The following is a 25,641-nucleotide window of genomic DNA, read 5'->3' on the forward strand; positions in this document are numbered from 1 at the left end:
TCCCAGAGGTGTGTCGTGGCCTGCAGACCTCACTGAGGTTGCCCTGCTCCTGCCCAGTTTGCCCATTTCGCCCAAAAATCACATGACTTCCCGACCATTTCGCGTCCCAGCTGGCAGCTGGTTGGTCTGCTCCATTTTCCCACAATTCCCAAAGCGCGTCGTTCCTGCACTCCTCAATCTTTGCCGCGTTTGCAATCCTGCACTCCTCATTCTTTGGCAAGGAGTGGCAGCAAGATTCTCACCAACATGTCAGATAACGAGTACGACGACGATGTTTTTGACCATCTTGAACTTGACGATGATGATGTGTTTGACGACATCGACGAAGACGAGCTTGTGGCCCTCGAGCGACCTGCAAAACGGCTCAAGACCGAAGCATCAGAGGTCGAAAGGAATCTAGCGCTTGGCAATAGTCACATTGCACTGGCCGAACAGATTCTTTCCAACCAGTTTGGCTTCAGGGCGTTCCGACACGAGCAGGCAGCGGCCATTCAGCATATTCTGAAAGGCGATAATGTCCTCGTCATTTTCCCCACGGGCGCAGGCAAGTCGTTGTGCTATCAAATCCCCGCCATTGCCTTCCCCGAGCTGGACGGCCCAGAGGGCGCACGAGAGTCAGCCGAGGCAGGCGTGACCATTGTGGTCTCACCTCTGATGGCCTTGATGAAAGATCAAGTCGATGTTCTCAAGAAACGCGGCATCCCGGCCGAAAGCATTGACTCAAACAAGACTTGGGAAGAACTTCAGATGATATACCGTGCTCTGGCACGATCACAGTTACGGATCTTGTACTGCGCACCAGAGCGACTGAACAACGAGGGCTTCGTCGAAACCGTCAAACGGATTCCTGGCGGCATCCGTTTGCTGGCTGTGGATGAAGCACACTGTGTCTCCGAGGTCAGTCTCTTTACATCCTTGTCAAGGAGTGCCGCTGAATTTGTATAGTGGGGACATTCATTTCGTCCTGACTATCTCAAAGGTGAGACAACCTCGTTGGATACTGCTATCACATTGCACACAACAAAGACCTGACCTCCTTCGTTTGCAGTTGCTCGATTTGTGAATGAAATCAAGGCAGGGCGTGTCGTTTGTCTCACGGCTACGGCTACTCCCAAAGTTGCCGAGGACATTTGCAAGGCATTCTCAATACAGCCAGCATATGTCTTCCGAACAACACCATACAGACCAAAGTAAGTTGTTGCCAGCACTCTCCCTGGGAATCTTGCGCTGACTTGATATAGTCTTGAACTCCTAGCCAAAACTGTTTGCAAAGAGTACAACCGGGATATCAGTGTCTCCCTAGATATCATGCTAGGCTTTCATGTCAAGTCGGAGAGCGACAAGCGCTTTGAAGAATTGTTCAGGTTTCTGCGTGCCAACCCAGGGCCGACTCTCATTTATGTCGCCATGCAGCAGCAATCCGACATCCACGCCAAAGTGTTGGCTGCGCAGGGCTTCAAGGCCGCGCCTTTCCACGCCGGGCTCAAGATCGAAGTCAAACAACGGACCCAAGACGACTTCCTCTCTGGAAAAGTTGACATTGTGAGTTTTACTTCTGGCTTCCCTTCTCGACGTTGCTTCGTCGCTGACAGAACTCCCAGGTCTGTGCCACAATTGCATTCGGCATGGGCATCGACAAACCAGATATCAGGAACGTGGTTCACTGGGACTTGTCTAACACAGTCGAAGAATACAGCCAACAGATTGGGCGTGCAGGACGGGACGGAAAACCGAGCAAATGTATGTTCTATCTTGCTCCTAGCGCCTTCTACCTGCGCGAAGTCTTTGCTCGCGGTGACCTCCCGTCAAGAAGCTCGCTGGCCGGATTGGTTTTTGATATCTTCAAGGAAGCTCTAGGGGTCCCTGTTGGGGGTGTCTTCAAGACCAATCACTATCGGCAGTAAAAGGATTTTGATATACGACCAAGTCCGCTCAGCATCATCTACGCCACCTTGGAGCTCCATTTCGGCTTCATTCGAGCTACGACCTCGGAGTATTCAACCCACAAGTTTGAGGCTATGCCGTCGTATTTTGGCATCATCAAACCACACATGAGTCCCGTCATCGACGCCATTTACAAGAACGCCAAGAAGAAGCTCAAGTGGTACGATCTTGATGTTAACGAAGCTGCGTCGTACAAGAACACAGGCTTGACCCGTGGCGACATCGTGGCCAAGCTGAACCAGTTTGATCAACAGGGCCACATTAGACTGAAAGCGAGCGGCCTAATGAACCGCTACATTGTCCAAAAAGCCTTGCCCAGCACACTGGAGGACAAGGAATAGGTGGTTGACAAGTTGTACAAGGATTTGACAGATCGAGAAAAAGATGCCCTGCAACGATGCAAGGAGGTCATGAGTTTGATCACCGGCTCCAAGTGTTTTGCCTTGTCTCTGGCACAACACTTTGGTATGGGCCTGCCCAAAGACAAGGAAAAGTGCGGGCACTGTTCCTTTTGCCTCACAGGCAAACCAATCCAGCCCCCAAACTCACTGTGACGCCAACGATGGCTTCGAGCATTCAATTGGTCCTCGAAGCTACAAATGCCAGAGATGACCCACGCTTCCTCGCGCGTGGCGTATGGTATTCGAAGCCCCGGGGTGACGGCGTTGAAACTGGACAAGAGCCCGGTGTTTCGTTCATTGGCGCATCACGATTTTAAAATAAGTCAATCAAAGTCATTGCTTGACTATTGCTGACTTGTTGTTTGCTAGGCGCTGTTGGCTGAGTTTACCAAGGCTTGTGAGAAGAAGAAGATTAATAAATGACGGCCTAGTCAGTGTTGGTCACCAGCTATCTTGATGAAGGGGAGGATCACAGCTCGATGGGATAAATGTTTATCATCCATTTTTGGTTGCGGTGTGAGTGGTTTAGTTCCAGGTTGCGGAATGCGTCAAGGTCATATAGTTAGTACTACCGTATGTATGTACCAATTACCTAGAACCACGATAGTTGGGGTTCTCTTAGCTTTTGCTCTGTGCAGTCTCGTTTGTGTTGAGCTCCGTGGCGATTGTAAAGAAATGGTTGAACCCGAGTCCAGAGCCGGTTATGCAGCCGCGTTATCCGAGTCCGATACTAAACAGTATTCAACCATCGAATGGGAGCATGTGGTAAATTAATACTGGCGCAGAGTGGAGGGACCAGACCATCAGGAAACCCAGGGCAGTGCATGCTAATTGATTGGTATTATATGCATGTGAGTCCTTGCTTGATATGTATACCACCCATTCTTGTTACAATGTGCGATACCACGACATTCACGGTACCGCAACTGATGCAACCAACCTGTGCTGCTCCAACCTGTGCTGCTCCAACCCGTGCTGTACCCTATCTCGCCACGCATCACCTGCTTGCTCCTGGATCGGGATGGATGAAACGTAAGCATGGGGTTGCAGCCCTATCAGCCATCATAACGCACATGTAGCTGGGGAGCGTGTTGCTGAGGCACTTCCAAGTTCTCTTGCAATTTTGACCATACCTACCCTAACACAACGTCCAATCAACACCAAGTACCAACAGTACTACTACAGCAGTGATCATCTGACAGAAAAGATCAATGCATCCGATACCCCCCTCACCCCCGGGTCATAACTCGCGTAGCAGATATTAAATATCATGTCGGGAGACCCTGACTTTTATTCCCAAAATCTCGCTGTAGGTATCCGTCCCAACGATACTCCCGACGCCGTGAAATGTGAGATTGTGGTCCCGGGCACGCAGCCCTCATTTAACCGGCGGTAGAGACCAAGGTACAACTCTGGCAGAAAACCGCCGGGCGCAGAGGATTGCAGAAACTGCCTAGGTACTGTAGGTAGGCAATTTAGTTTGGATCTTTGTGGCGGATAAAGATGACCACTCTATGATCTGACTTTCTGCCCGAGTCCTGATTCTGTGCCTATGGTAGCTTAACATCATTTGCAATGCTGTTGATGGTTTTATTTTTGGCTTGTTTGATCTGGGGTGCCACGGTGTATTGGCGTGCGTCGCCCCAATCCCGATGACAGTGCGGCCAGCCAGGGTCCCTTTCTTCATGTTTCATTCTGCTTCTGTAATGTAGATCCGGGCCAGCGATCAAAACACTGACGTACCGTGGATGGGAAATTGCGGCGTGGGTGCTAGTAGTCGGCATGAACAGCTAGCGTTCATGCGTTGAGTGCACGGAAACGCCGCCATCAGAACGGCGTCATTGGAAGACTCGCTATTTCATGAACACGGAGGATGTAATAAAAGTCGTCGTGAAACAAGTCTGGCTTGATGCGGTCAAGAGAAACCTTGAAGTTTCACTGATGCCAAGCTGGAGGGCACGGGAACAAATGCTGGCTGCAGAACCAAGCCGTTGGGAAAGCCACCGCGTCAAACTCGGTCTTGGCCATCCAAAGAAAGAGAGGCTCAAATCCAGGAAGTAGGCCAAGTGAAAACCAAACCCGTGACTGCTGGTGAGCATCACCATGATGCGGCAAAACCATGCCACCACTCCCTCCTCTCATGACCCAAGCCAATGGCAATGATGGGGAGCGAGTCGGTTGGAGAGCCAGCATTGCTGGAAATATTGTTGAGCTGTTGGACTTGCCAGCACCTTGGGAGGTTGTCGGAGGAGCTGCCTCTTTGGGAAACCCTGTCGATAGCTTCCATCACCAACCATCTCGTTTTGGCGTGGGGCCCGCAGCGGCAGTTGGCCCAAGCTTTTCGGACAGGCGGAGCAGACACACAGGTGCAATCAACAAGGCGGGACGTCTTGGCCGGCAGAGGAGAAACAGGAAGGGTCCGAGAAGAGAAGAGCGGGCAGGGCGGAGTGGGCGGGATGGAGCGCCAGGGCGCGATGGAGGTCCAGCGTGGCATCGGCCAAGACGCGATGGACAACACCCACCCACCTCCACACCGACCCGTGCAACGTCCAGGGGCAACGGCAGGCGACACCGACACCGAATTTAGGCAGGCTGCAAGCACAAACCGATAGTCGGCCAGATATCCTCGGTTTTTTGGGCGCCAATTGTGGTGTTTTCCATGTTTCCCACGGGGAAAAGGAAGAGGGGGACTGAGCTTGTTGTGATGTTTGAATGAGTGTCGTTGTGAATGGAGCCATTATGAAGCGACGGTTGTGAAGGATCGACTGGTCTGAGCTTTTGTCTGGGGAAATTGCGGGGATATCGGACGACTCCGTCTGGGGAAAATCCACACACTCATCCACAGCACATCCACGCAACATCCACAATCCCCCGCAAAAAGAGCAGAGGCAGCAGCAAAACAAATGAGCTTGTTGGTGATGAGCTTCGGAGATGAGCCGAGATCTGTCGATTCCACTTCTCGTGTCCTCCACCATCTTTTTCCACACCGAGTCTGGGGAAGTGGCGACAGTTGCCGTCGAATGTTCTCGCCCAGCTCCTCACCGTTAGACGTAGTGGGTAAGGTGGTGGAGTTTGATGGATGCCAGAGTCTCTCTCTCCGCCTCTATCTAATCTATCTTTTTTGTTTCTGTTCAATGCGTGCGATGTCGGCTCCCGCAGCGTGCGATGCAGCTGTAGGTTTCCACCTTCCTTGTTGCTCTTGTCTGGTTCCGATGCCTTGGTCAATACTGCAACCACGTAATCGCAGGGCCCGAGAATTGCACTCTGCTGGTGGCATAATGCGATTGTGCGGCGCTCGCCAATCGCCAATCTTCATCACCGTTCCTGCAAGCATGCGAAAACTCTGTTGCCCTGTGAAACACGGCCAGCGCGCCGCCGTGTCTCCCTGGCGATAATCTCGTGTCCGGACGAGCCATTCTCAGCTCTTTTGCACCACGTCTGTGCCCAGGTCAGCCTCAACACACCATCACCAAAAACGTTCTACGCTCGGGCATGGCTTCCAGAAGCATTCTTTCTCCCTTGGTCCGCCGGCCTGCCTCACGCGGTCGTCCGACCTTTGTGGCAGACTAGTGATACAGATGCTGGACAAGCAACAAGCAACAACTTGGCAGGCCGGCGGGTGGCTTGCGATCTGGCAGTTATCGCACGTGTCGAGACGGCGCTCAGACGATTCAACCTGCACCAGACAGAACACCACCTTGCTCTCTCGAGTGCCGGAGCGCAGTGAGCGCCAACCCGCCAATGGCAGCCATCCAGCTCGCCTGGGCTCCAAGGAATTTATCCATCTGCCCGAAGGCTTCATCCGGCGCGCCGTTGGTGGCAGCCACGTGCGGGGATGAGATTTGAACGCTTGGCTTCCCTGCTGACGACGGGGGGATGGTGAGCTGCCCAATGGCGGGGCATCACCACGGCCAAGCCGGACATGTTGTACAGATCCGGGCTGCTGGTGGCGCTGAGCAGCGATGCTGACTGGTGAACCACACAAGTCCCCGCGTCCCAATCTCGCCAGACGGCCGTCGACAACTCTGAAGAGACTCAAGAGGCAGCGTTGCAGCCAAGGCCGCTTGCCCCAAAGCCGGTGGGTTGGCGTACCATTCCTATCTGCACCGGAGGGGGATCCCCTGCCAACCCAAAAAACGCTTCCTTCAACCTCCTCGCACATCGGGCCGTCCTCGAGATGACTGATTTCTTGCTGTCCATGTACACTAGCTACCGTGTATGTACGGATGGTATCTGCCAGTGCCGCCAATCGACGGCTGACTGGCGCAACCGGCTGGCACTTGTGGATGAGTGAGACCCCCTTTTTTTTTTTCCACAGCTCTCGGAACCATCCAATGCGCTGGTTCGGGGAACGGGCGATACGACGATCCTTCCCCATTCCGAATAACCTGAAGCCTGCCTCTCTGCCTCTGGCTATGGGAAGCTGACTCTCTTGTGCACCCAGACGAAAAAGGGCTGAAACCACCAGCAGACGCCCATCAGCTCATCCTCATCTCATCTCTCCCGGACGCAGGAGGTACATGCAGCGTGCTAAGGCAGCCTAGTGGACGCAGTAGTAGTGTATGTATCCTGACAAAAACATTGGGGGTTGGCGTCTCCAGTTTCCGCCCGGCCGTGGAAGGCCAAGGTGTCATCGTGTGCCGTATGCTTTCCAGGATGTGGAATTGGGGAACGGGGTGAGGGAGAGAGTCGAGGTTGACGTGAACGGGCGGGCGGGCCATGATGGTGGGAAGTGGGAGGTGGGAGGATGTGGACCCGCGTCACCCCCTTCCCTGCTGACGAGCCCAGGATCGGCATGGGAATTTCCAAAAGATGCGACGTGGGTGTTGCATTCGACTGCATTGCGACCAAATCTGCCTGTCTCGGGGACCTTTGAGTGCGGACAGCTTGTCCCCTCGTCCCCTCGTCCCCTCGTCCCTGGCTGGATTATATAAAGAAGTCGAGGTGATCGCTGCCTCGTCTTGCGAATGTCTCTGCCTCTGCCATCCCGCTAGCTCCTTCCCTGTCGGCCCAGTCAGTCGTCTGAAGTTCCCGATTAGCTTCGTGAACTGCCACCTGCCTGCACTTTGCACCGCAGCAGCATCTGCAAGTCCCCGACCTCCACTGTCCTGTCTGAGCACAGCAGTGTCTTGAAGTTGACTTGATCCCCCTTCCGCCCTCTCCCCCCCACACTCCCCACACCACCAGCGACCCGCCCAGGTTCGTCCCATATCATGGGTGCCGCCGCAGAGGTCTCCGGCGCCGACCGGGATATTCCCACCACCGAGTCCGACAGCGTCACCAACGAGAAGGCCGTCTTCAAGAACACCGACAGCGATGCCGTCGAGAGCGCCGGCTGGGACGAGACGGCCACCAAGAAGCTCATCCGCAAGATCGACGTCACGCTGATCCCCTTCCTGGCTCTCCTCTATCTGCTCTCCTTCCTGGACCGTACCAACATCGGCAATGCCCGTCTCGACACCCTCGAGAGGGATCTCAAGCTCGACTCAGCCCGCCTCCAGTACAACGATGCCCTCGCCATCTTCTTCCCCTTCTACGTGGCCGCCGAGGTCCCCTCCAACATGGCCATGAAGCGTTTCCGCCCCTCCATCTGGATTCCCAGCATCATGGTCGCCTGGGGTATCTGCACGACGCTTATGGGTATTGTGCACAACTATGCCGGCCTCATGGCCGTCCGTGCCGTCTTGGGTATCGCCGAGGGTGGTTTGTTCCCCGGTATCACCTACTAGTGAGTAGCTTCTCCCATATCTCGCCGCGCTGTGGTGTTGTACTGACAGGGCGCCAACCAGCATCACCATGTGGTATCGTCGCCACGAGTGCGGTCTCCGCATGGCCATTTTCTTCTCGGCTGCCACCGCTGCCGGTGCTTTCGGTGGTCTCTTGGCTCGCGGTATCGTTGAGATGAGAGGCGTCGGTGGTCTCTCTGGCTGGCAGTGGATCTTCATCCTCGAGGGTATCCTCACCGTCATCATCGCCATTGTTGCCTACTTCGTCATGCAGGACTACCCCTCCACAGCCAAGTTCCTCACCGAGGAGGAGCGTGCCGAAGTCAGCGCCCGTCTCAAGCGCGATCGGTCCTCGCTGGCCGACGAGTTCGACATGAAGTACTTCTGGGCCGCCCTCAAGGACTGGAAGATCTGGGTGCACATGTTCATCACCATTGGCGTCTACACTGGTCTCTACTCGTACTCGCTCTTCCTCCCCACCATCATCAACGATCTCGGCACCGCCACCTCCCCCGAGATGGCCCAGCTCATGACTGTTCCTCCCTACATTGTAGCCTGCTTGTTCTGCATCGGCGCAGGCTGGCACGCTGACAGGCGTGGTGAGCGCGGCATCTACATGATTGGATTCATGATCATGGCGTAAGTCCTTGTTCTCGTTCCTGTCCCGACATTCAGTAGTGAGAGAATGGCTCTAACATGGTGATTCTTGCAGCATCGTTGGACTGATTTGCTTGATTGCGACGCCGAATGCCGGTGTCCGCTACTTTGGCTGCTTCCTCCTCGCCTCGGGTATCTACCCCAACGTCCCCCAGGGTGTCGCGTGGAACGGCAACAACATTGGCGGTTCCCTCAAGCGCGGTGTCGGCATTGCCATGCACGTCGGCTTCGGCAACTTGGGCGGTACCATTTCTGCCTACCTCTTCTTGACCAAGGACCGCCCCCGCTACTACCCCGGCTTCGGCACTCTTCTCGCCTGCCAGGTCATGGCTGCCACTCTGTCCATCTTCATGACCATCTACTTGCGTCGGGAGAACGCCCGCCGTGACCGCGAGTACAAGCCTCCAAGCGAGTACACCGAGGAGGAAAGGGTTGCCGAGAGGGAGAAGGGCGACAACGCTAGCTTTTTCCGCTACACCATTTAAGCAGTCGAGAATATCCTCTTTTCTGTCTTGTCTTGGGTCAGGTTTTCCCGCAGCGATATCTGGGTCGGGGTGTTGGGTTAGGCTTTCAGAGAGAGGAGGCATGTACACAGTTTTTGGGTGTTGATCATGAATTTCAACAGTACGGAATTCATACTGGTCAATTAACCCTCTGCATCGCCTAGTGATGCATGTTGAATGATAGACTATTTATTCTTGTTGGTTGCGGCAAAGACACCCACACCATGTTCTTCTGCCTTTTCACTAGCCCCTGCAAAGTGATGCTTTGGATTCCGTCGTGGATGCCTCTACAGTGTAGGTCCACTAACTTTTGTTTTAGAGACTGTCAGAAAAAAAGTATCCTCTATACACTATTTTGCTTCAAAGTCTCGTCGAAGCTTGGTTGAGACTACAACTGTGGAAAATAAGAATAAAAATAAATTACAAAAATTGGATGATGAGAGTGGGATTTGAACCCACGCCCTTTCGGACCACGGAATCCTGGGTTAGGGGATGTTGATTAAGGAAGACCTTAACGTGGCGCCTTAGACCGCTCGGCCATCTCACCTTCTGATTGGTTGATACTATTATCGGTTTAATTCCCTATATTTGTATACATTCTACGTCCTCGTGTCTCGTGGCGTTCATCAAATCGAACCCTTTTGATGTGAGATGAGAACCTCCCCAACAGTTTTAGTTAAAGATATACGAATGTTACTCAATCTGCGATTGGGAACACTGAGTCATGGCTTTGACTCAGGACAACCTCGCTTACACTTCTATCCAATAAGATATTGTCCGGCCCAATAAAGATGTTCCTGGATGCACGATGGTGCAAGCCAGCGTCGAATATCGACCTGACAAAACGCCTCATTCTTGGGGCTTCTACATAAGCGCAATGAAGTTCCTCCTGGGGGGCGAAAGCATTTTCTAAGAACCCAAGCCTCAGCAGAAACCCACTCGGCAACTATCAATATGAGATCCCACTGGGTCCTTCCCCTCTACTTTACCGCTCTCGCGGCCAGTACCCCGAAGCCCGACCACAAGCCCGAATCGATCAGCTACATCACACTCGAGGAGCATTGGGTCTCTCCCGCTCTCTACTCCTACTTCCCTACCGTCCTCTCGCCGCTGCCCCCGCCTGTTCTCAGTGCAACCCTGGTCAGTCTCCAAGAAGTCGGTCCAGTTCGTCTCGCATCCATGAAGAATAGCTCCATCTCTCTGCAAGTTGTGTCTCACGTTGCCTCGGGCCCGGAACCGATGCAACAATCCCGACCTCACAGCTTTGGCAAACAGCCAGCTATTCTCCCGCATCAAGCCCTGCCCTGCCAACTTCAGGGGTTTCTGCGTGCTCCCAATGGCCATTCCTGCTGAAGCGGCCAGCCAGCTGAAGACATGTGTTCAGGAGTATGGCTTTGTTGGCGCCTTGATTGATGCATATGTTGTTCAGCCTTCCGGCGACAAGTATCAGTTTTATGAAGGAAGGGAATATGATGAATTCTGGCGAACCGTTCAGGAGCTGGACGTTCCGGTATATCTGCATCCTTCCTTCCAGTCGTTGGATGAGGTGTTTACTCCTGGGGAACTGTACTACCAAGAGGATTCGGTGGCGGCCTCGGCGGGATTGGCTACGGCAAGCTGGGACTGGCACTCGAGAACGGGCCTTTCGTTTCTGAGACTTTATACTGGGGGCGTCTTTGAGAGATTCCCAAAACTGAAGATTGTGTTCGGTCACATGGGAGAAATGGTGCCATTCTATCTGTGGAGGTCAAACGCGGTGTTGAGCAGAGGCAGGCCGACGTCCTTGAGAGATGTATGGAGAAACAATATATGGGTGGCGGTCAGTGCCGTGTGGGATTTGGACGTTATGAGGATGGTGCTTGCTGTGACGGATGTGAGGAGGGTCATGTATGCCGTTGACTACCCGTTTGGCAGCAACGCTGAGGGCAAGGCCTTAATGGAAGAGCTGCGCAAGAGCAAACTGGTGAGCGAGAAGGAATTCAAGGGGATTGCGAATGGAAATGCCAAGGCGTTGTTGCGCTTGAAATGAGGCGAGAACAACCACCTCAGCGGCCATGCTTCCTAGGGAACATGGTTCAGCAGGCTGGACTTGAGCAAATGGTTGCTTTCCTGCATCAGCAGAGTTCGAAGGACAGGCATGCACACTGCGACAATGGTGATGGCCCCTTCTGCTGTGCCTAGTGTCATCAGCACCACCACATGTTCTACAGAAGCTCAAGTTAGGTCGTTGTTCTCAGCTTGGGACCAGAGTTTGCTTTTACCTGGCCCTGCACGGGGACGGTTCACGTTGTGAATGGCGAGGATCTTCATAAACGACGCAATTCCGGCACTTTTAGCTAGTCAGTCACCTGGAATAGAAAAGGAAAATGCCCGGGCACTCACAAAACCCCCATTCCCATCGCGATAGTGATCCCGATCTTCTCCTTCCTCCTCATCATCAAGGGCCAAAAGATTTTGCATGGCAATAAGGCGAGCATGACATCGACTGCACCGGAGTAGGCTGGCAATCTTTCGTAAATATCAAGACCTAGACAGATCTTATCGAATTGCAAAATGCAAGAGCTTACCGGCAACAAACATATTATAACCATTCATAAGGCCCAGTGGCAGGCATTTCCCCCCTGGCACCTCCTGTCTCCAGATCCGATCCAGAGGCCAACAGTGTGCCCACTGTATGATACAGCTCCCGGCTATAAAAATGTTGGTTGTCCATATCGCAAACCACACCAACCTCTTGAGAAATCCGTCTGTTCTCGTTAATCTGACCAAAGTGAGCCCAAAGGACGTCTTGGACCACGCTGCGGCCAGAATGAGGAAGAATCCAGCTATTGTAGCCAATAGCCTGCTGTTCTCGATGTTCTCAAGGGGGATGGCATGTTGAGATCGACCAAACCCCAATGTGGTGTCGACGGTCTGGAAAATGCAGCCTAGTATGAGAGCGAGCCAGGAGAAAATGAGCAGATAGTCGTCCCACCAGAGACGCCGGCCACGATAGTACTTCCCCCAGAGACGGAGGAAGATGAAAATCGTAGCGTAGCCTGCGAGTACCCATATCACAAAATTGAGGACTTGGCTGTAGTCTTCATATGGCTGTGGAGTTGATCGTTTTGTTGGAAGACCCATGTCTGCCTGGACGTGAGGAGCTGTGTGGATGTTGAATGACCAAGAAAGCGTAGAATTATTGCAAGCCTTTTGAGTAATAGAAATGATCTGAATAAAACTGAAGCAGGTTGGATGCTTGTGATGGGAGCCCAAGTGTGATCAGTTCGGAAGTAGTGTCGATCATACAATGTGTCGCTACTAAAGTGCACCGTGCAGTCGCTTAAAGCATTAGAGTGTGTGCCGCTTTAAGAATGACATGCATGAGAACAAATATGCCCAGAAGGCTTATAATAATAGCGAAGCAATTCGTGTTTCAGTACTGGGGAGACACACCGGCGGCACACATCCGGTGCTGGCTGATGAAAACTCGGGAGATGGCAATGTGTCTACCTAAACTCGAAAAGGCCTTGTTGGGACATTACATCTTCTCGGGGGTCTCTTTATGTCGATTAGCAGAAGTAGCACGGGTGACGCTTCCAGGGGTAAAAGGAGCTAATTGTTCTGGAAAGGAGTCTGTGCTCTCGCGAACCAAGATATCGACCATTACGGGTTGAGTGTCATATTCCCTTGAATGCATACTCGTACACTGTAGATTGAATAGGTACTTATATGGCTTGCAATTTTTAGGTACCTTAGCTATCAATCACGTGCAAGTCTCAAAGGCGGTTTCCACTCAATAGCACTTGTATCCTGAGTCTCTGCTGTTTGCGCAGCTATGCCGTTATCCACGCTACCCTTTGCTTTCATGACCCACATGGCTGTCCACAAAATCGAGTACGGGTTGAACGTACGTTTCCCAGCCGTTGATGTTGCGATTCTGCCATAATTACGTTAATACTGTTTCCATGGACGACGGCGCGACACATGCAGGACGGAATACCCACAATATACTTGAGATCATAGACATGGGGCTCCCCTTCTTCGTAACACTCCAGTACAGGAACCCCTCTGCTCTTCAGCAGCTCTGCCATCCGGTAACTCTGATCAATGTGCACGGCCTCATCCCCGCTCCCATGCATAAACGCTGTCGGCGGGTATGTTCGTTTCTGATCCTTCATCAACACCCTGTACGGAGACATGTCTTCCAGAAATGCGACAAAGTCCTCTTGAGTTTTGAACTTTTCTCGATGCATCACTCCTTTTCTCAGTCCCTCCATGTCAGAGTTCAATGATCTTCTCATGTGCAGCTCGGCCTGCAGTCTGATGCGTCTGTTGTACTTGAAATCAGTGGCCCAGTACTGTTGTATTTGTTGTTCCGTGAGAACCTCTTGCTCGTTCCAGGCTAGTGCATCTGTCAGGAGATTCTCTGGGTTTCTATCCCCGAGGAAAGCATCGAGCTCGGCGTCAGTGAACTCTCCTTTCCATGGTGCGGGGTTGTCAGGCTTCCACGGTTCGAATTGAACGCTGTCACAAAAATGCGGGATGGACAGAAAGTCCACCAAGCCATAGACGTCAACCACTGCTTTGGGAGGAGGAGATAGATGGGCGGCCATCAGCGTGACCAGGTGGCCGCCGGCAGATTCACCGACAAGAACGTATTGGTCCACATCGACTTTGTCCTCGCCCAGAAGAGAAGGAAGATTTGACCGAAGCCAAGAAACAGACTCCAGGCAGTCGGACAACTGGTCATCAATTCTGGCTTGCGGGGCTAATCGGTAGTTGTGGGAGACCAAGTGGTAACCTCTGGTTCGAAATCCAGGACTGAGCCAGGGCAGAGGGGCGAAGTCTTGCTTTCCATGTCAGAACATTAAGAACCAAGATGGAAACGTCGGAGTTGACGAGGTTGAAGGGATATGTAGGAAGGTATACACAAATCACATACGAGCACCGCCCAACCAACCGCCTCCGTGAGTCCTGACCGAAAGACAATGTTAGCAAGACCATCTACATCTCTTCTCAAATGCAAAGATTGACCTATTACCATATTACAAACGGAGCAGGCTCCTCAACAGGTGGATCTGCTGGCCATACCCTTACAGACAACTTGACACCATTCTCAGACACGAATGTGTGATCAGTGAAGCCAGGAGGCGCGCCAGGAGGTGCGCCAAGGGGCAGGTTGAGATCAACAGGGGTGGCAGTCGACGCCATTTTCACCAGAGCTACGCGCAAGTATGGTGTGCAAGGTGCAAGTCGGCGGCAGCTTGGGCGTTGAACGTGACGGGAAACAAGATGAAAACCGAAATGAGGGGTTAGATGGCTCGAGTGAGGGGCGACGGTGACATTGATGGGCTCATACCCGAGAATGGCCACATTGACCCACTTGCCGTCTTGCTGCTGTCATCGGGTACCTAGATAGGTAAATACCTCATTTTATTCAAAGGAGGGTTTCCTGCATAACATATAAAAATCACTCTCTGGCCGGTGTTGTATCTCGGTGGGCGTTCTCTCTCATCCGTCGACTTCTGGTCTTGACCTGACGTGGTGTTTTCATTCCACCGAACACTGCCCTTTGAAAGATCAGGCACAGACCGGTCCCTCCCATACAACGTAGGTACCCAGCCCTTGAGCGGTACGTTATACTCCGAGGGCCATAGCTTCTGGACTTCTTCTTAGACTCTTCCAACCAAGCCTCCAAGAACCGTAGTACTACGCACTCCACGCGTTCTATATGCATACGCAGATTCACCCATCAAAAACACGTGGACAGGCAACGATCTTGCCCTCGCAGTGAAGAATTTTCCACCTGTCAACGCCGTGGACCGAAATGGGCAAGAATTCGGAGGCTTTCCGGACCTGGAACAGGAAGTCCAGCGAGTCTTGGCAAGCCCTCGATGTGACAGTTCGGGTTGCAAAAAGGACCCGGTAGTTGGATTCCGGCTAAATACCCATGTGGCTCGGGCGCTAAAGATACTACGAGACTGGCCTTTGCACTGGCATGTTGCTGGAGACCCATCGCCTGATGTAGTCTTCCTTGTCCAGAACGAACAACGACAGAACCAAGCCCCACCGTCCTCAGAGCCTTGACTGAAGTCGCGAGCAAGAGAGTCTACAGAGATGTCATGGCGTAGGTCGAAATCCTTGAGATGAAGGACAGAGCCAGTGATAGTCAGAACCTGGAGATATCAACATCTGAAGAGACCTAACAGGCTTGACGCCATCTGCATATCAACACCAACCGCTTACCGGGTTTGCCCTCATTAAAAGACAATCAACAAAGATTGCACAAGTCTTTATCGATCACAGGTTCCTGGGATTATGACGATTGACGGCACGTGCAACTCAGCCATAGTCCATGGTGGCTCTTGGCCTGGCTACCAGGGAACACTACCCCATGGGGGGGTTCATTTCAAGTAAGCTGGACCCCATTCCAACCGGCCTGATTCAGGCTAATAGTCTTCAAGGAACATTCCATGAGGCTTACCGTCCATATGCCTTTCTAAATGCAACCGCCTTGGCGTGCTAACGGACTCGCAAGCATGGCGACTAGCCTCACGAACGCCACCAAGAGTGTACTCGATGGATGGGTACGGGGTGTTCTCCGCCGAGAACCAAACTTATGTCTGGAGACATGGGGAAGCATGTGACTTGGCAACGAGGTTCGAGCTGCCAATCCTTGGTTCCTGACATCAAGTAACAAGAATATAAAGAGGCAATGACCTGCGTTCAACTCATGCTACCCGGTTGTTGACAGCGGACAAGGAGAAGGGAAAATCGATCACACTTTCCGAACTTTTGTCTTTCACCATGATCTCGCAGACAGTTGTTTCCTCCCTCCTGGTCGTCCTCGGCGCCGCCGGCGTCAGGGCCCAGCAACGCCAGAGTCTCTGGGGACAGTGCGGTGGTTCCGGCTGGAGCGGCCCTACACTCTGTGTTGACGGCGCGTGGTGCAACCCCCAAAACCAATGGTATCACCAATGCATTCCAGGCAGTGGTCCTACCACGGCCCAGCCTCAGGTGCCTACCACCACTGCCAGACCAACAACAACGCTCGTCACATCTGTTGTTTCCTCCACCACCTCCCCGTCGGATCCCGTGGTGACGAATCCTCCCGTGAACCCCGGTACTTGCCCAAATACACCGTCGGGCTTAGGAACGCCAGTGGCCAACCAGCTCAACGACCCCTTCACCTTCCACAACGGAAACAAGGTCACCAGCAAGGCGGACTGGGCCTGCCGCCAGAGGGAAATCTCTGAGCTTCTCCAGCGCTATGAGCTCGGAACTCTCCCCCCCAAGCCCAGCAGCGTGACGGCCTCCTTTTCAGGAAGCACGCTTTCCATCTCGGTCTCTGAGGGTGGCAGGTCCATTTCCTTCACCGTCTCCATCAACAACCGTCCTTCCGGGGCGGGTCCGCACCCGGCCATTATCAACTTTGGCACCTTTGGCGCGTCCCTCCCTGTCCCTGCTGGCGTGGCCACCATCAACTTCAATAACGACGACATTGCCCAGCAGCAGGGCGGCTCTTCCCGCGGCCGTGGCAAGTTCTACGACCTGTACGGGTCTAGCCACTCGGCCGGTGCGCTCACCGCATGGGCCTGGGGTGTCTCCCGCATTGTCGACGCGCTCGAGCTCACCCAGGCTCAGACTGGCATTGACCCTACCCGCCTCGGTGTCACCGGCTGCTCGCGCAACGGAAAGGGTGCTATCGTGGCCGGTGCCCTCGAGCCCAGAATCGCCCTCACCTTGCCCCAGGAATCAGGCGCTGGCGGCTCGGGGTGCTGGAGAATTGCCACATGGCAGAAGAACAACGGGCAGAATGTCCAGGATTCCACCCAGATCGTCCAGGAGAACGTCTGGTTCTCGCCCAACTTCAACAGCTATGTCAACAACGTTAACCAACTTCCTTTTGATCACCACTTGCTCGCTGGTCTGATTGCCCCCCGCGCCCTCTACGTCATGGAGAACGTGGATATGGAGTGGCTTGGTAAGATCTCGACCTACGGCTGCATGGGAATTGCCCGCAAGCAGTGGGAGGCTCTTGGTGTGCTGGACAACTTTGGCTACTCTCAGGTCGGCGGCAACAGCCACTGCAGCTTCCCGTCCAGTCAGCAAGGCAGCGAGCTCAATGCCTTCATTGACAAGTTCTTGCTCAAGAGGAGCGGAGGCAACACCAACATCTTCAGAAGCACTCAGACTCACTCGAGCTTCAATCTCAACAACTGGAGCCCGTGGGCTGTTCCCTCTCTGAACTAAATGTGAAAGGGTGGAAGACAGGGCAAGAAAGACATGTGAAAAGAGTAGTTCTTGTATATAGTTAGTTACCCAGTCTCGACAAGATGTCTGATAATGAACATACGTCACGATTGTGTCTCATGATGACCATGTTGTGTTTTTCTTGAGTGGTGGATGACAGAATGCTGCACATGATGGCTGCCCCGCTCTCGGAAGGCTGACGGGCACATGGCAGTTTGCCGCCGGCAACTTCCGCCAAGCAAAACAATCACGAGATCGGCGACTGCGACTTCATCAAAACATGCTTTCCTCTGAACTTGCTCGGTGCCTGAACGCACACAAAACCTGGTATCAAGAAAAGCCTTGATAATGAACAGCCCGCGGTTGTCATCCCCGCCAGGGGCCAGGCTACGACACACCCCCATCCACAGCCTCTCCCTCCGCTACCTTCTTATTGTGCCCATCCTCTTGGCCATAGTAACCGCCGTTGTCCTCTTCCAACACTCGGATACCAACATCTATATGCTCTACTCACAATGCCATGCCCGTTCCCGCATCCCGTGGCTCAGTCATATTCCTCTGCTCGGAACTCCATCCTGCTTTCTTGTCTCCTTCTTTGGTGAAGCCGCGGCTTCTCTCCGCAGCTCGGCCATTCTCTCCGTCATCTTTTCCTTCCTCGCCGGCCTCCTCACTGTGTCGACTGTCGAGGCAGCCAGGATATGCAATGCCCCTTCGATCTTGATCGCCTACCCAACTGGCTTGTGGCTCATCTTCGACCTCATCGGTGGCGCCTTTGTTTGGGAGCTCATCATCATCCCGGCCTTCTTCCACCGCAGCCGCGAAATCATCACGTCCCGTCGCCAGGACCTTCCTACTTCTGACGTCCCCTCAGCCGATCCGACATTTGGTGAAGCCATGCGCCACCTGACCAAGACCTCCGAGACCATCGCCATCCCCTTTGCCGTGGCCTCTGGCTTTGTTGCGCCATCCATTCTGATGCTGGCCCACACAAGCCCGGTGACGGTTCTCATCTGGCTGTTTTTCCCGCTTTGGACAACGTTTCTTAGACAGTCAGCCCGCAAGCTCACCACACTGTCTCTGGTCAAGTTGAACGAGTCTTGGCAGGAAACTCTGCACCTCGAATCCAGCACTTTGGGTATGGTACGAGTCTACCTTCTTCCCATCCTGTGCTCGGTCGCCTCCCACATATTTTTGCTGTGGACCCTGTCCCAGCCAGACGATAGGAAAGAAATGACGCGGTCGACGCTAAAGTTCATTACCATCGACGCTTTTTTTGTCGGGTTGACGGTCCTGTACTGGATCTTGGTCGAGGCCGGGTGGAGGGTGGCCGCTATGATGGTGTTCACCTCGGTAGTACTTGGCCCTGGCGCGGGTGTTTGCCTGGGATGGGTCTATCGGGAAGCGACACTCAATCCTGCAGGCGCTTCTGGGAGCGGAGTGACGGTTGTGGCGGTTGGTGCCGGCCCCGGGAGGAGAGAAGAAGGGGGTGAGCCAGGTGAAGGGACACCCCTCCTTCGTTAAGAACGAAGGATTTGTATATGTTTTGTAGAACCCATTGGCAAAGATATTCCAATTCCTTTTATACGTAGAGCCAAATTTGGTACATGCGTGTGCAGTTGTCGATTTGCCATTTGTTGGCTCATACTGAGCACCGACAAGGACTTGTTTGTGAGGAGAGGCGCCATTGCGGTGTGTGTACGGGGCGTGGAGAACTCACCCAGGCTCCTGGGCAGCTTTGTCTAGAGGTCTGAGAATCGAACAACATCTGGGTGGTGTACAAATCAAAGCACGACAGTGTAGTAGGTAGAGCAACGGTAATTAGATGTAGAAGACTTCGGTAAGACAATCGGGCAAGAGGGTGACCGAATCAAGCCCCTTCTCATATTAACAATGCTTCCACAGGGCCCCTCATGGTCAAGGGCCAATATCCCCACAAGACCGTCGCAAGCATGAATGTTAAACTCTGGGAGGCGAGAAATATTGCTGCACGACTTGATGGCCTGCACCAGCATCAATTACCTTAAAGAGACTGCAGAGGCGTGGGAGAATGCAGTTGACGTGACCCCCACGATGCGGAGAATGGCGATATCAGCCCCCAGAATGGCGTAAATATGGCTCACCCAATAAAAGTAAAAACGACCCATCTGGCAAGACCACACACTGTCACATTATCTATAAAGTCTTCAGACTCACATGTTCGACCCTGTAAACTGCTGGTTGGGCCATCCAGTCGGGAATGTGGACCAGTCCATGCCGTACAGCTCCGGCCCAAAAGTGAAACCGCTCAACACCTCCTCAAACGCATTACTCCCCGTTGTCACGCCGCTCGCGTGTGAAGGTGCCACAGGCGCCGGTATTGGTGGTTCTGTGACGGCAAGGCTTGGCAAGGCTATTGATGGAGCCGATGTAGCTGGTACAGATGGTTGGAACGTGTACAAGGCTGCTGGATCTGGTGTGAGCTGTGCGTGGCCAGCAAGCCTGGTGTCGATGGCAGATTTGGTGACAGGCGCAGGGTCACTGGAGTTACGAGTCGGTGAATCGGGAGCGCCTTCAGGGAGCTTTATACCGTGGGTGATTATCCGTTCGATATCCGCTTGCTGGTGCCATGTCAGTCATCTGACGCCTCAGTCATGGTGATTAGAGTTCAAACACTTACAATACTCGCAGCGGCCGGCCCAGTAGTAGATTGCTGGGCGGCCCTTAAGCAAACAGCAGAGAGCTCTTGAACTCGTTCTAGGGTAAATGCCAAGTCACCTGTACCGGTTTGAAGCCCATGATACAGAGCCCTCGTGCATTGATAAGCGCAGCCCGGCAGATCCAAGTCAGTGACAGGGACGCTGCTGCCCAGGGTCAGGAGCTGCGCAAACATGTCAGCCATGGCCCTTGCGTGATTATAGCAGCCCTGACGGCTGCGGGCAACAAGATTAGGATCCAGCTGCTGGAGCATCGGCCGAGGGAGCGCCTCGCGCAGTCCTTCCAGAAAGAGGCGGTACAGATCGAGATGGCACTGTCGCCACCAAACGTGTGTCATGACAAAAATACCCAGCCTTGGTGAATAGGTTCGCAGACGCAGATTCCCCTCGGACCATTTGAACGACGGCGGCAATCGTTCCTCGAAGCCTTCCAGCTCGGCCAACAGCTCGGCGCATCGCAATGGGAGAGTGGTCAGATCCTGTTGAGACCACGATGAGGCGGCCTGAGAGGTACACTGCAATATCCTTGCACGCATCCACTGGATACGCACATGAAGGGCCATAAATCCGAGAGCATCCGGCATTGGCGCGGTTCCCATGCCGGGTTCTGGTGGTGGCGGCCTCAGGGACTCAGTGGCTTCTGGAAGGTCAAACTCAAAGTTCCTTTCGTTGCAGGGCAGGTGAACGTGGATTTGGCGCTCGGCATCGGGCCACAAAGCAACATCACGCTGGCCTGCGGAGATGGACGAATCGATCATATACAGAGACCACATAAGTCGACGACGAGACTCTCGCGCCAAAAAACAGAGCTCTGGGTTTTCGTAGTTGAGTCGAAGAGCCGTGGCAAAGCGGCTGGCGAGTGCATGCAGCATAAAAGCACCCGAAAACCTCCTCGAGAAGATGCGATGCTCAACGGCAATCACCAGCGCCTGCAGACGGACAATCGATGGTTTCTCCATTCCCGCCAAGCACAGTGACACGGCCTCTTCCATACACTGGCTTCCATACTCGCCCATACCCGGACCCAGGTCAGTCAGCAAAGCGGTGATGGCAATGAGAGCAAGCACAAGAGACCTGTCGAGGGACCCGGCGTGGTAACGCTCCATCAGCGATGCTCGATGCAAGAAGGAGAACTTGGGGATATGGTGTACATGACGAAAGAAGGCGTCAAAAGCGCGCAGCACGAGGTCCTCCTCGGGTTCGGCTCGCGCAGCAGACGCCGGCGCAGGGCTTGCAGTACCGCTCGCAAAAGCGCTGCGTCCCGAGTGGCCGTCATCATAGGATGGCGAGTCTGGCGGATGGATCGTCGCAGGTGGTGCGGATGTTGCTGAGGCTGCTGATGCTGTGGCAGGGCTGGCCAGGGGAAGTGAGCGCTTTCCAGGGAGATAGACACAATGGAGGCCTTGAGCGGTGCACCGGTCGCAGCTCGGAGTCGACCCACTGCAGCGGGCCTTCTTCTCATGGCAGTTCTGGCAGGCGCGGCGAACTCGGCGGCGAGGTATCGCGATGCGAGACACGGCGGCATCGGTCTGGACCACCTCCACGCCCGTGTGTTCGTCATAGGAGCAACCAAAACCAAGTCGCTCGCAGTTGGTACAGGTTCCCTTCCGACCATCACATCGGACCTTGCGGGCACGGCATGTTATGCACGTGTGTGCGGTGCGCTTTTGCTGTGTCCGGGGTGAGGCGCTCATTGACAGCAGCAGCTTCGGTGTCTAAGCCAAGCAGCATCAGGGCAGTCCGTGATGGTGGATGACGGCGACCGGGAGGATGACTTGTCCCGCAGTCTATCTCAAATGAATTGGCCTCGGTGGGCGGTTTGCGTTTGGCTAAGCGGGAAGATAATAATAAGCCAGGTCTCCAAATCACCCCAGGCATTTCGTGCTTGTTCTCTCCTGCGTTGTGTCTTTTTTTTTTTTGAACTGTCCCTGGCAGCGACACCTCTTGATCCGAAGCCGAACCGCTAACCAAATCACCCACCGGTTGTTCCCGGCCGTTGGAGGGGAGGCGGCCAGGGCGCTCTGGTGTGGGTGCCGAGCCCTGCCAGCCGCCGGTCGGCCCGTCTGTATATCCTGGATGGGTGAAGACTCCGGAGTGAGATGATCTGGCAGTTGGCTCCGGTCTTCCATTGCATCCCGTCCTGGCACGCCGGTCTTCAGTCTTAAAAAAAATGTATCTGAGCTTACCATCAACAAGCTTGCTTCATGGTCGATGGCATGGACACTCAGCACATGTTGGAAGTGAGGTAAGGTATCTTAGGTATGATCAAGTGAGGTATCCGGGATTCGGAGAGAGACTTGCGGGGCACTGTTCCTACACCCCACTGCGCACACCATTCGCATCCAATCTGCTGGACGCTGGGATTGAAGCCATCGTGATCGAAGGAAGCTCTGCAGATATCTGGGACAATACAGAATAAAATGAAGGCTGGCTGATGCCTAAGCCGTTGTGGGACTGCTGGGCCAGCTGCCTGCTTAGTGTCCCGTGATCTCGCGCTCTTCCCCTGGCAGGGGCCACTGTTGCCTGCTCGACACGTCGCGCCTGCCAATAAAACATGCAGCCACGAGAGAAGGTTGATCGAGTATAATTGCATTCAAAATCAAGACCTGATTCCAGCTTCCTTCAGGCTCTTGTGAATTGTGTGGCATCTCTGTTTGTTCATTCGTTAATTACCCTTCACCATCTACATACCTTTCTCCCTCCCATCAGAATGCCGCCAAAACGCGCCAAGAAGGCTGCCGCTGCCGCAGCAGAACCTCCTCTCGATGGCTGCAAGATTGCCCTGAGCGGCACCTTTGCGGGCATGACCCAATCGGCTGTCAAGGCTAAGGCAGAGGCTGTGGGTGCCACTGTCAGCACCGCTGTCACCGAAGACACGACACACCTCGTGGCCACCGAGGCCGACTTCAACAAGCCCTCAGCCAAAGTCACCAAAGCACAGACCCTAGGCATTCCCATTGTCAGCTTTGAGTGGCTGTCCCTCTCTGAACAAAAGAATAGGAAACAGCCTGAAGACGACTTCACGTTGGGCGGCACTGCTTCCACCAAGACCAGCACATCGCGGAAGAGAGCTGCGGTTGACAGCACCTCCGACACGGAAACTGTTGCACCACCGGCCAAGAAAAGCAAGGACGGTAATGCCAAGGTTGAAAATGGAGATGTCAAAGTCGAAGATGCTCCCCCAGAGCAGAAAAAGGCCAAGCAAGAGAAGGCACTTGGTGAGGGTCAGGTTTTGAAACGAAAAGACACTCGGATTCCAATCGATGATGGCTGTCCCTTTACGAGTTCGGTCGTGTACATTGATGCTGACGGCGTCATCTACGATGCCTCGTTGAACCAAACCAACGCCTCCAACAACAACAACAAGTTCTACCGCATTCAGGTCAGTTTTTCCAGTACACGTTTCCAGACGAGAGAGGAAGCCAGTTGCTGACAAGGAATGGCGATCTAGCTTTTGGTGGATCCTCAAGGAGTGTACAGGACATGGACTCGCTGGGGCCGTGTTGGTGATCACGGCCAAACCCAGGTTCCTGCCACAGGTTCGCTCGCAGAAGCCATGAAGCAGTTCGAAAAGAAATTCAAAGACAAATCGGGCATCGCTTGGGCCAGCCGGGGCGACAACCCAAAGCCCGGCAAGTACGCTTTTGTGGAGAGGAACTACGAGGACGATTCCGACGATGAAGTTGCGGCAGAAGATAAGTCCAAGGATAAAACCAGGGCCGGCGACTGGACGCCGCCAAAGTGCAGTCTAGACCCTGCGGTGCAGCATCTTCTGGAACTCATCTTCAACCAGCAGTACTTTGCCAACACAATGTCGGACCTCAACTACGACGCAAACAAGCTCCCGCTCGGCAAGCTCAGCAAGGCCACCATCACGCGCGGTTTCCAGTCACTAAAAGACCTGTCAGAGCTCCTCGACGACAACACACTGGCGCAGTCCAAGTACTCTATGACGTACGGAAATGCCGTAGAACAGCTGTCCAACACGTTCTACTCGCTCATCCCGCACAATTTTGGTCGCAACCGTCCACCCGTCATTCACACTCAGCAAATGGTCAAGAAGGAAATAGAACTTCTGGAAAGCCTGAGCGACATGAAGAATGCGGCCGAGATTATGAAGCTGGACAAGGTGGGCAACTACGATGTCCACCCCCTCGACAAGCAGTACGAGGGTCTGAAGATGAAGGAGATGACCGTCCTTGATCCCGCCACTCAAGAGTTTGCAGAGCTCAAAAACTATCTGGTCAACACACGTGGGCACACCCACAATCACAGTTACCAAGTCGAAAACATCTTCCGCATCGAGCGCCAAGGCGAAAAGGATCGATTCGACGCCAGTGTGTTTGGCAAGCTCAACCAAAACAGGCGCCTGCTGTGGCACGGTTCTCGCGCAACCAACTTTGGTGGTATTCTCAGCCAAGGCCTTCGTATTGCTCCTCCAGAAGCACCTGTGAACGGCTACATGTTCGACAAGGGCATCTATCTTGCCGACATGGCCTCCAAATCTGCAAACTACTGCTGCTCGTATCAGTCTGGCAATACTGCTCTTCTTTTGCTGTGCGAGGCTGAACTAGGTGACCCCATGCAGGAGCTGCTGCACTCTTCTTACAACGCCGCCAGTGAGGCCAAGCAGAAGGGCATGATTTCCACATGGGGCAAGGGAACAAACGGTCCACTAACATGGAAAGATGCTAGCTGCGTGGAACCTTCTCTGAAGGGTGTTATGATGGTGAGTATCGGTGAACAACAGAGCGGGCCGTCAAGTCTATTAGCTAACCATTATCAATTCCACAGCCCGACACGGCCACAAAGATGCCAGGGAAAACCGGCGTGGCAGGAGCCAGCTTGCTGTATAACGAATACATTGCCTACGACGTGTCACAAGTCCGCCTCCGTTACCTCTTCCGGGTTAAGATGTAGAAGTGTGCGTGTCTTAGGGACAATGAGCGATGGTGGGAGTATGGAGTTGGTGGCTATCTTTGCTTCATTTTGGGACCGCGGCAGCGTCAATGTGTACAAGGTAGGACGGGGGCGAAAACGGTTTCGGTGAGCAGTAGAGCTAGGGATACATTTGCTGATATTGCGCCATGTGCTAATCAAATCAAACATGAACTAGTGAGTTGCAGGGGTACTGTGCTCTCACCTGTCGTGCGTGTTCCATCTGCAAGCATTGCCCTCAGTCCCAAAGTTCATGAATGATGCATGTTGTGAAGACGTCAGCGTGGTGGTTCGCATACCAAGTCTAGCTACCAGGTTTACTTGATTTGTACCGTGACCAAACGTCCATAATGTAATCATTCTTTTAGTAGTTGGTTGACGCTTAGGAGGCTTCATCGTAGTAGCTTTCATAAAAAATTCGATGGTAGTTTTGCAACAAATATCATCAGGGTCCGCTGGCGTAATGGCAGCGCGTCTGACTACGATTTTCTAATCAATATATCAGGAGGTTCCAGGTTCGACCCCTGGGCGGATCGTTTTAAGT

The 25,641-nt window shown here is 53.6% G+C and overlaps 12 protein-coding genes and 2 non-coding genes across 14 annotated transcripts; 10 read left to right on the plus strand and 4 right to left on the minus strand.

The window, feature by feature from the left end:
- Positions 1–159: 159 nt before the first annotated feature.
- On the plus strand, positions 160–2,285 carry QC764_0029310 (uncharacterized protein; the record flags this gene model as incomplete). Its single annotated transcript, XM_062940162.1, has 6 exons — positions 160–897; positions 946–979; positions 1,049–1,190; positions 1,242–1,542; positions 1,602–1,900; positions 1,928–2,285. Exons 1-6 carry the CDS (start codon positions 247–249, stop codon positions 2,283–2,285), a joined length of 1,785 nt encoding a protein of 594 aa, XP_062802379.1. The 5' UTR covers positions 160–246.
- Positions 2,286–2,341: 56 nt separating this feature from the next.
- QC764_0029320 (uncharacterized protein) lies at positions 2,342–2,973 on the plus strand (the record flags this gene model as incomplete). The annotated part of the gene is made up of 2 exons (XM_062940163.1): positions 2,342–2,632; positions 2,715–2,973. 2 exons carry the CDS (start codon positions 2,342–2,344, stop codon positions 2,766–2,768), a joined length of 345 nt encoding a protein of 114 aa, XP_062802380.1. The 3' UTR covers positions 2,769–2,973.
- A 1,836-nt stretch (positions 2,974–4,809) lies between these two features.
- Positions 4,810–7,025, plus strand: QC764_000868 (uncharacterized protein; the record flags this gene model as incomplete). Its single annotated transcript, XM_062939842.1, has 2 exons — positions 4,810–6,635; positions 6,790–7,025. The coding sequence occupies exons 1-2, from the start codon at positions 6,572–6,574 to the stop codon at positions 7,023–7,025; spliced, it is 300 nt and encodes a 99-aa protein (XP_062802381.1). The 5' UTR covers positions 4,810–6,571.
- Positions 7,026–7,558: 533 nt separating this feature from the next.
- Positions 7,559–9,520, plus strand: QC764_000870 (uncharacterized protein; the record flags this gene model as incomplete). Its single annotated transcript, XM_062939843.1, has 3 exons — positions 7,559–8,073; positions 8,135–8,710; positions 8,784–9,520. 3 exons carry the CDS (start codon positions 7,559–7,561, stop codon positions 9,211–9,213), a joined length of 1,521 nt encoding a protein of 506 aa, XP_062802382.1. The 3' UTR covers positions 9,214–9,520.
- Positions 9,521–9,665: 145 nt separating this feature from the next.
- QC764_0029350 lies at positions 9,666–9,778 on the plus strand. The gene has a single exon. It is a non-coding gene; the product is annotated as a tRNA-Leu (tRNA).
- A 407-nt stretch (positions 9,779–10,185) lies between these two features.
- Positions 10,186–11,260, plus strand: QC764_000880 (uncharacterized protein; the record flags this gene model as incomplete). Its single annotated transcript, XM_062939847.1, is given in 4 exon segments — positions 10,186–10,483; positions 10,494–10,652; positions 10,668–10,777; positions 10,790–11,260. The coding sequence occupies 4 exon segments, from the start codon at positions 10,186–10,188 to the stop codon at positions 11,258–11,260; spliced, it is 1,038 nt and encodes a 345-aa protein (XP_062802383.1).
- Positions 11,261–11,445: 185 nt separating this feature from the next.
- QC764_000890 (uncharacterized protein) lies at positions 11,446–12,354 on the minus strand (the record flags this gene model as incomplete). Its single annotated transcript, XM_062939849.1, has 3 exons — positions 11,446–11,560; positions 11,614–11,731; positions 11,799–12,354. 3 exons carry the CDS (start codon positions 12,352–12,354, stop codon positions 11,446–11,448), a joined length of 789 nt encoding a protein of 262 aa, XP_062802384.1.
- A 453-nt stretch (positions 12,355–12,807) lies between these two features.
- On the minus strand, positions 12,808–14,836 carry QC764_000900 (uncharacterized protein). The gene is made up of 4 exons (XM_062939852.1): positions 14,255–14,836; positions 14,156–14,187; positions 13,218–14,059; positions 12,808–13,150 (listed from the first exon to the last, which is right to left on the minus strand). Exons 1-4 carry the CDS (start codon positions 14,422–14,424, stop codon positions 13,064–13,066), a joined length of 1,131 nt encoding a protein of 376 aa, XP_062802385.1. The 5' UTR covers positions 14,425–14,836; the 3' UTR covers positions 12,808–13,063.
- Positions 14,837–15,298: 462 nt separating this feature from the next.
- cip2 (carbohydrate-binding module 1) lies at positions 15,299–17,466 on the plus strand (the record flags this gene model as incomplete). Its single annotated transcript, XM_062940164.1, has 2 exons — positions 15,299–15,626; positions 15,968–17,466. Exons 1-2 carry the CDS (start codon positions 15,569–15,571, stop codon positions 17,464–17,466), a joined length of 1,557 nt encoding a protein of 518 aa, XP_062802386.1. The 5' UTR covers positions 15,299–15,568.
- QC764_0029400 (uncharacterized protein) lies at positions 16,534–17,638 on the minus strand (the record flags this gene model as incomplete). Its single annotated transcript, XM_062940165.1, is given in 3 exon segments — positions 16,534–16,950; positions 16,956–17,090; positions 17,570–17,638. Coding segments are annotated over 3 exon segments (621 nt in total).
- Positions 17,639–17,814: 176 nt separating this feature from the next.
- QC764_000920 (uncharacterized protein) lies at positions 17,815–18,987 on the plus strand (the record flags this gene model as incomplete). The annotated part of the gene is made up of 1 exon (XM_062939855.1): positions 17,815–18,987. One exon carries the CDS (start codon positions 17,815–17,817, stop codon positions 18,985–18,987), a length of 1,173 nt encoding a protein of 390 aa, XP_062802388.1.
- A 668-nt stretch (positions 18,988–19,655) lies between these two features.
- Positions 19,656–22,558, minus strand: QC764_000930 (uncharacterized protein; the record flags this gene model as incomplete). The annotated part of the gene is made up of 2 exons (XM_062939857.1): positions 20,123–22,558; positions 19,656–20,063 (listed from the first exon to the last, which is right to left on the minus strand). The coding sequence occupies exons 1-2, from the start codon at positions 21,851–21,853 to the stop codon at positions 19,656–19,658; spliced, it is 2,139 nt and encodes a 712-aa protein (XP_062802389.1). The 5' UTR covers positions 21,854–22,558.
- Positions 22,163–25,342, plus strand: QC764_000940 (uncharacterized protein). Its single transcript, XM_062939858.1, has 3 exons — positions 22,163–23,541; positions 23,611–24,888; positions 24,954–25,342. Exons 1-3 carry the CDS (start codon positions 22,870–22,872, stop codon positions 25,077–25,079), a joined length of 2,076 nt encoding a protein of 691 aa, XP_062802390.1. The 5' UTR covers positions 22,163–22,869; the 3' UTR covers positions 25,080–25,342.
- Positions 25,343–25,546: 204 nt separating this feature from the next.
- QC764_0029440 lies at positions 25,547–25,633 on the plus strand. Its single transcript has one exon. It is a non-coding gene; the product is annotated as a tRNA-Arg (tRNA).
- The last annotated feature ends 8 nt before the right edge of the window (positions 25,634–25,641 follow it).

This window comes from Podospora pseudoanserina, chromosome 2 (assembly GCF_035222485.1).
Source record: "Podospora pseudoanserina strain CBS 124.78 chromosome 2, whole genome shotgun sequence".
In the NCBI taxonomy this organism is placed as follows: Eukaryota; Fungi; Ascomycota; class Sordariomycetes; order Sordariales; family Podosporaceae; genus Podospora; species Podospora pseudoanserina.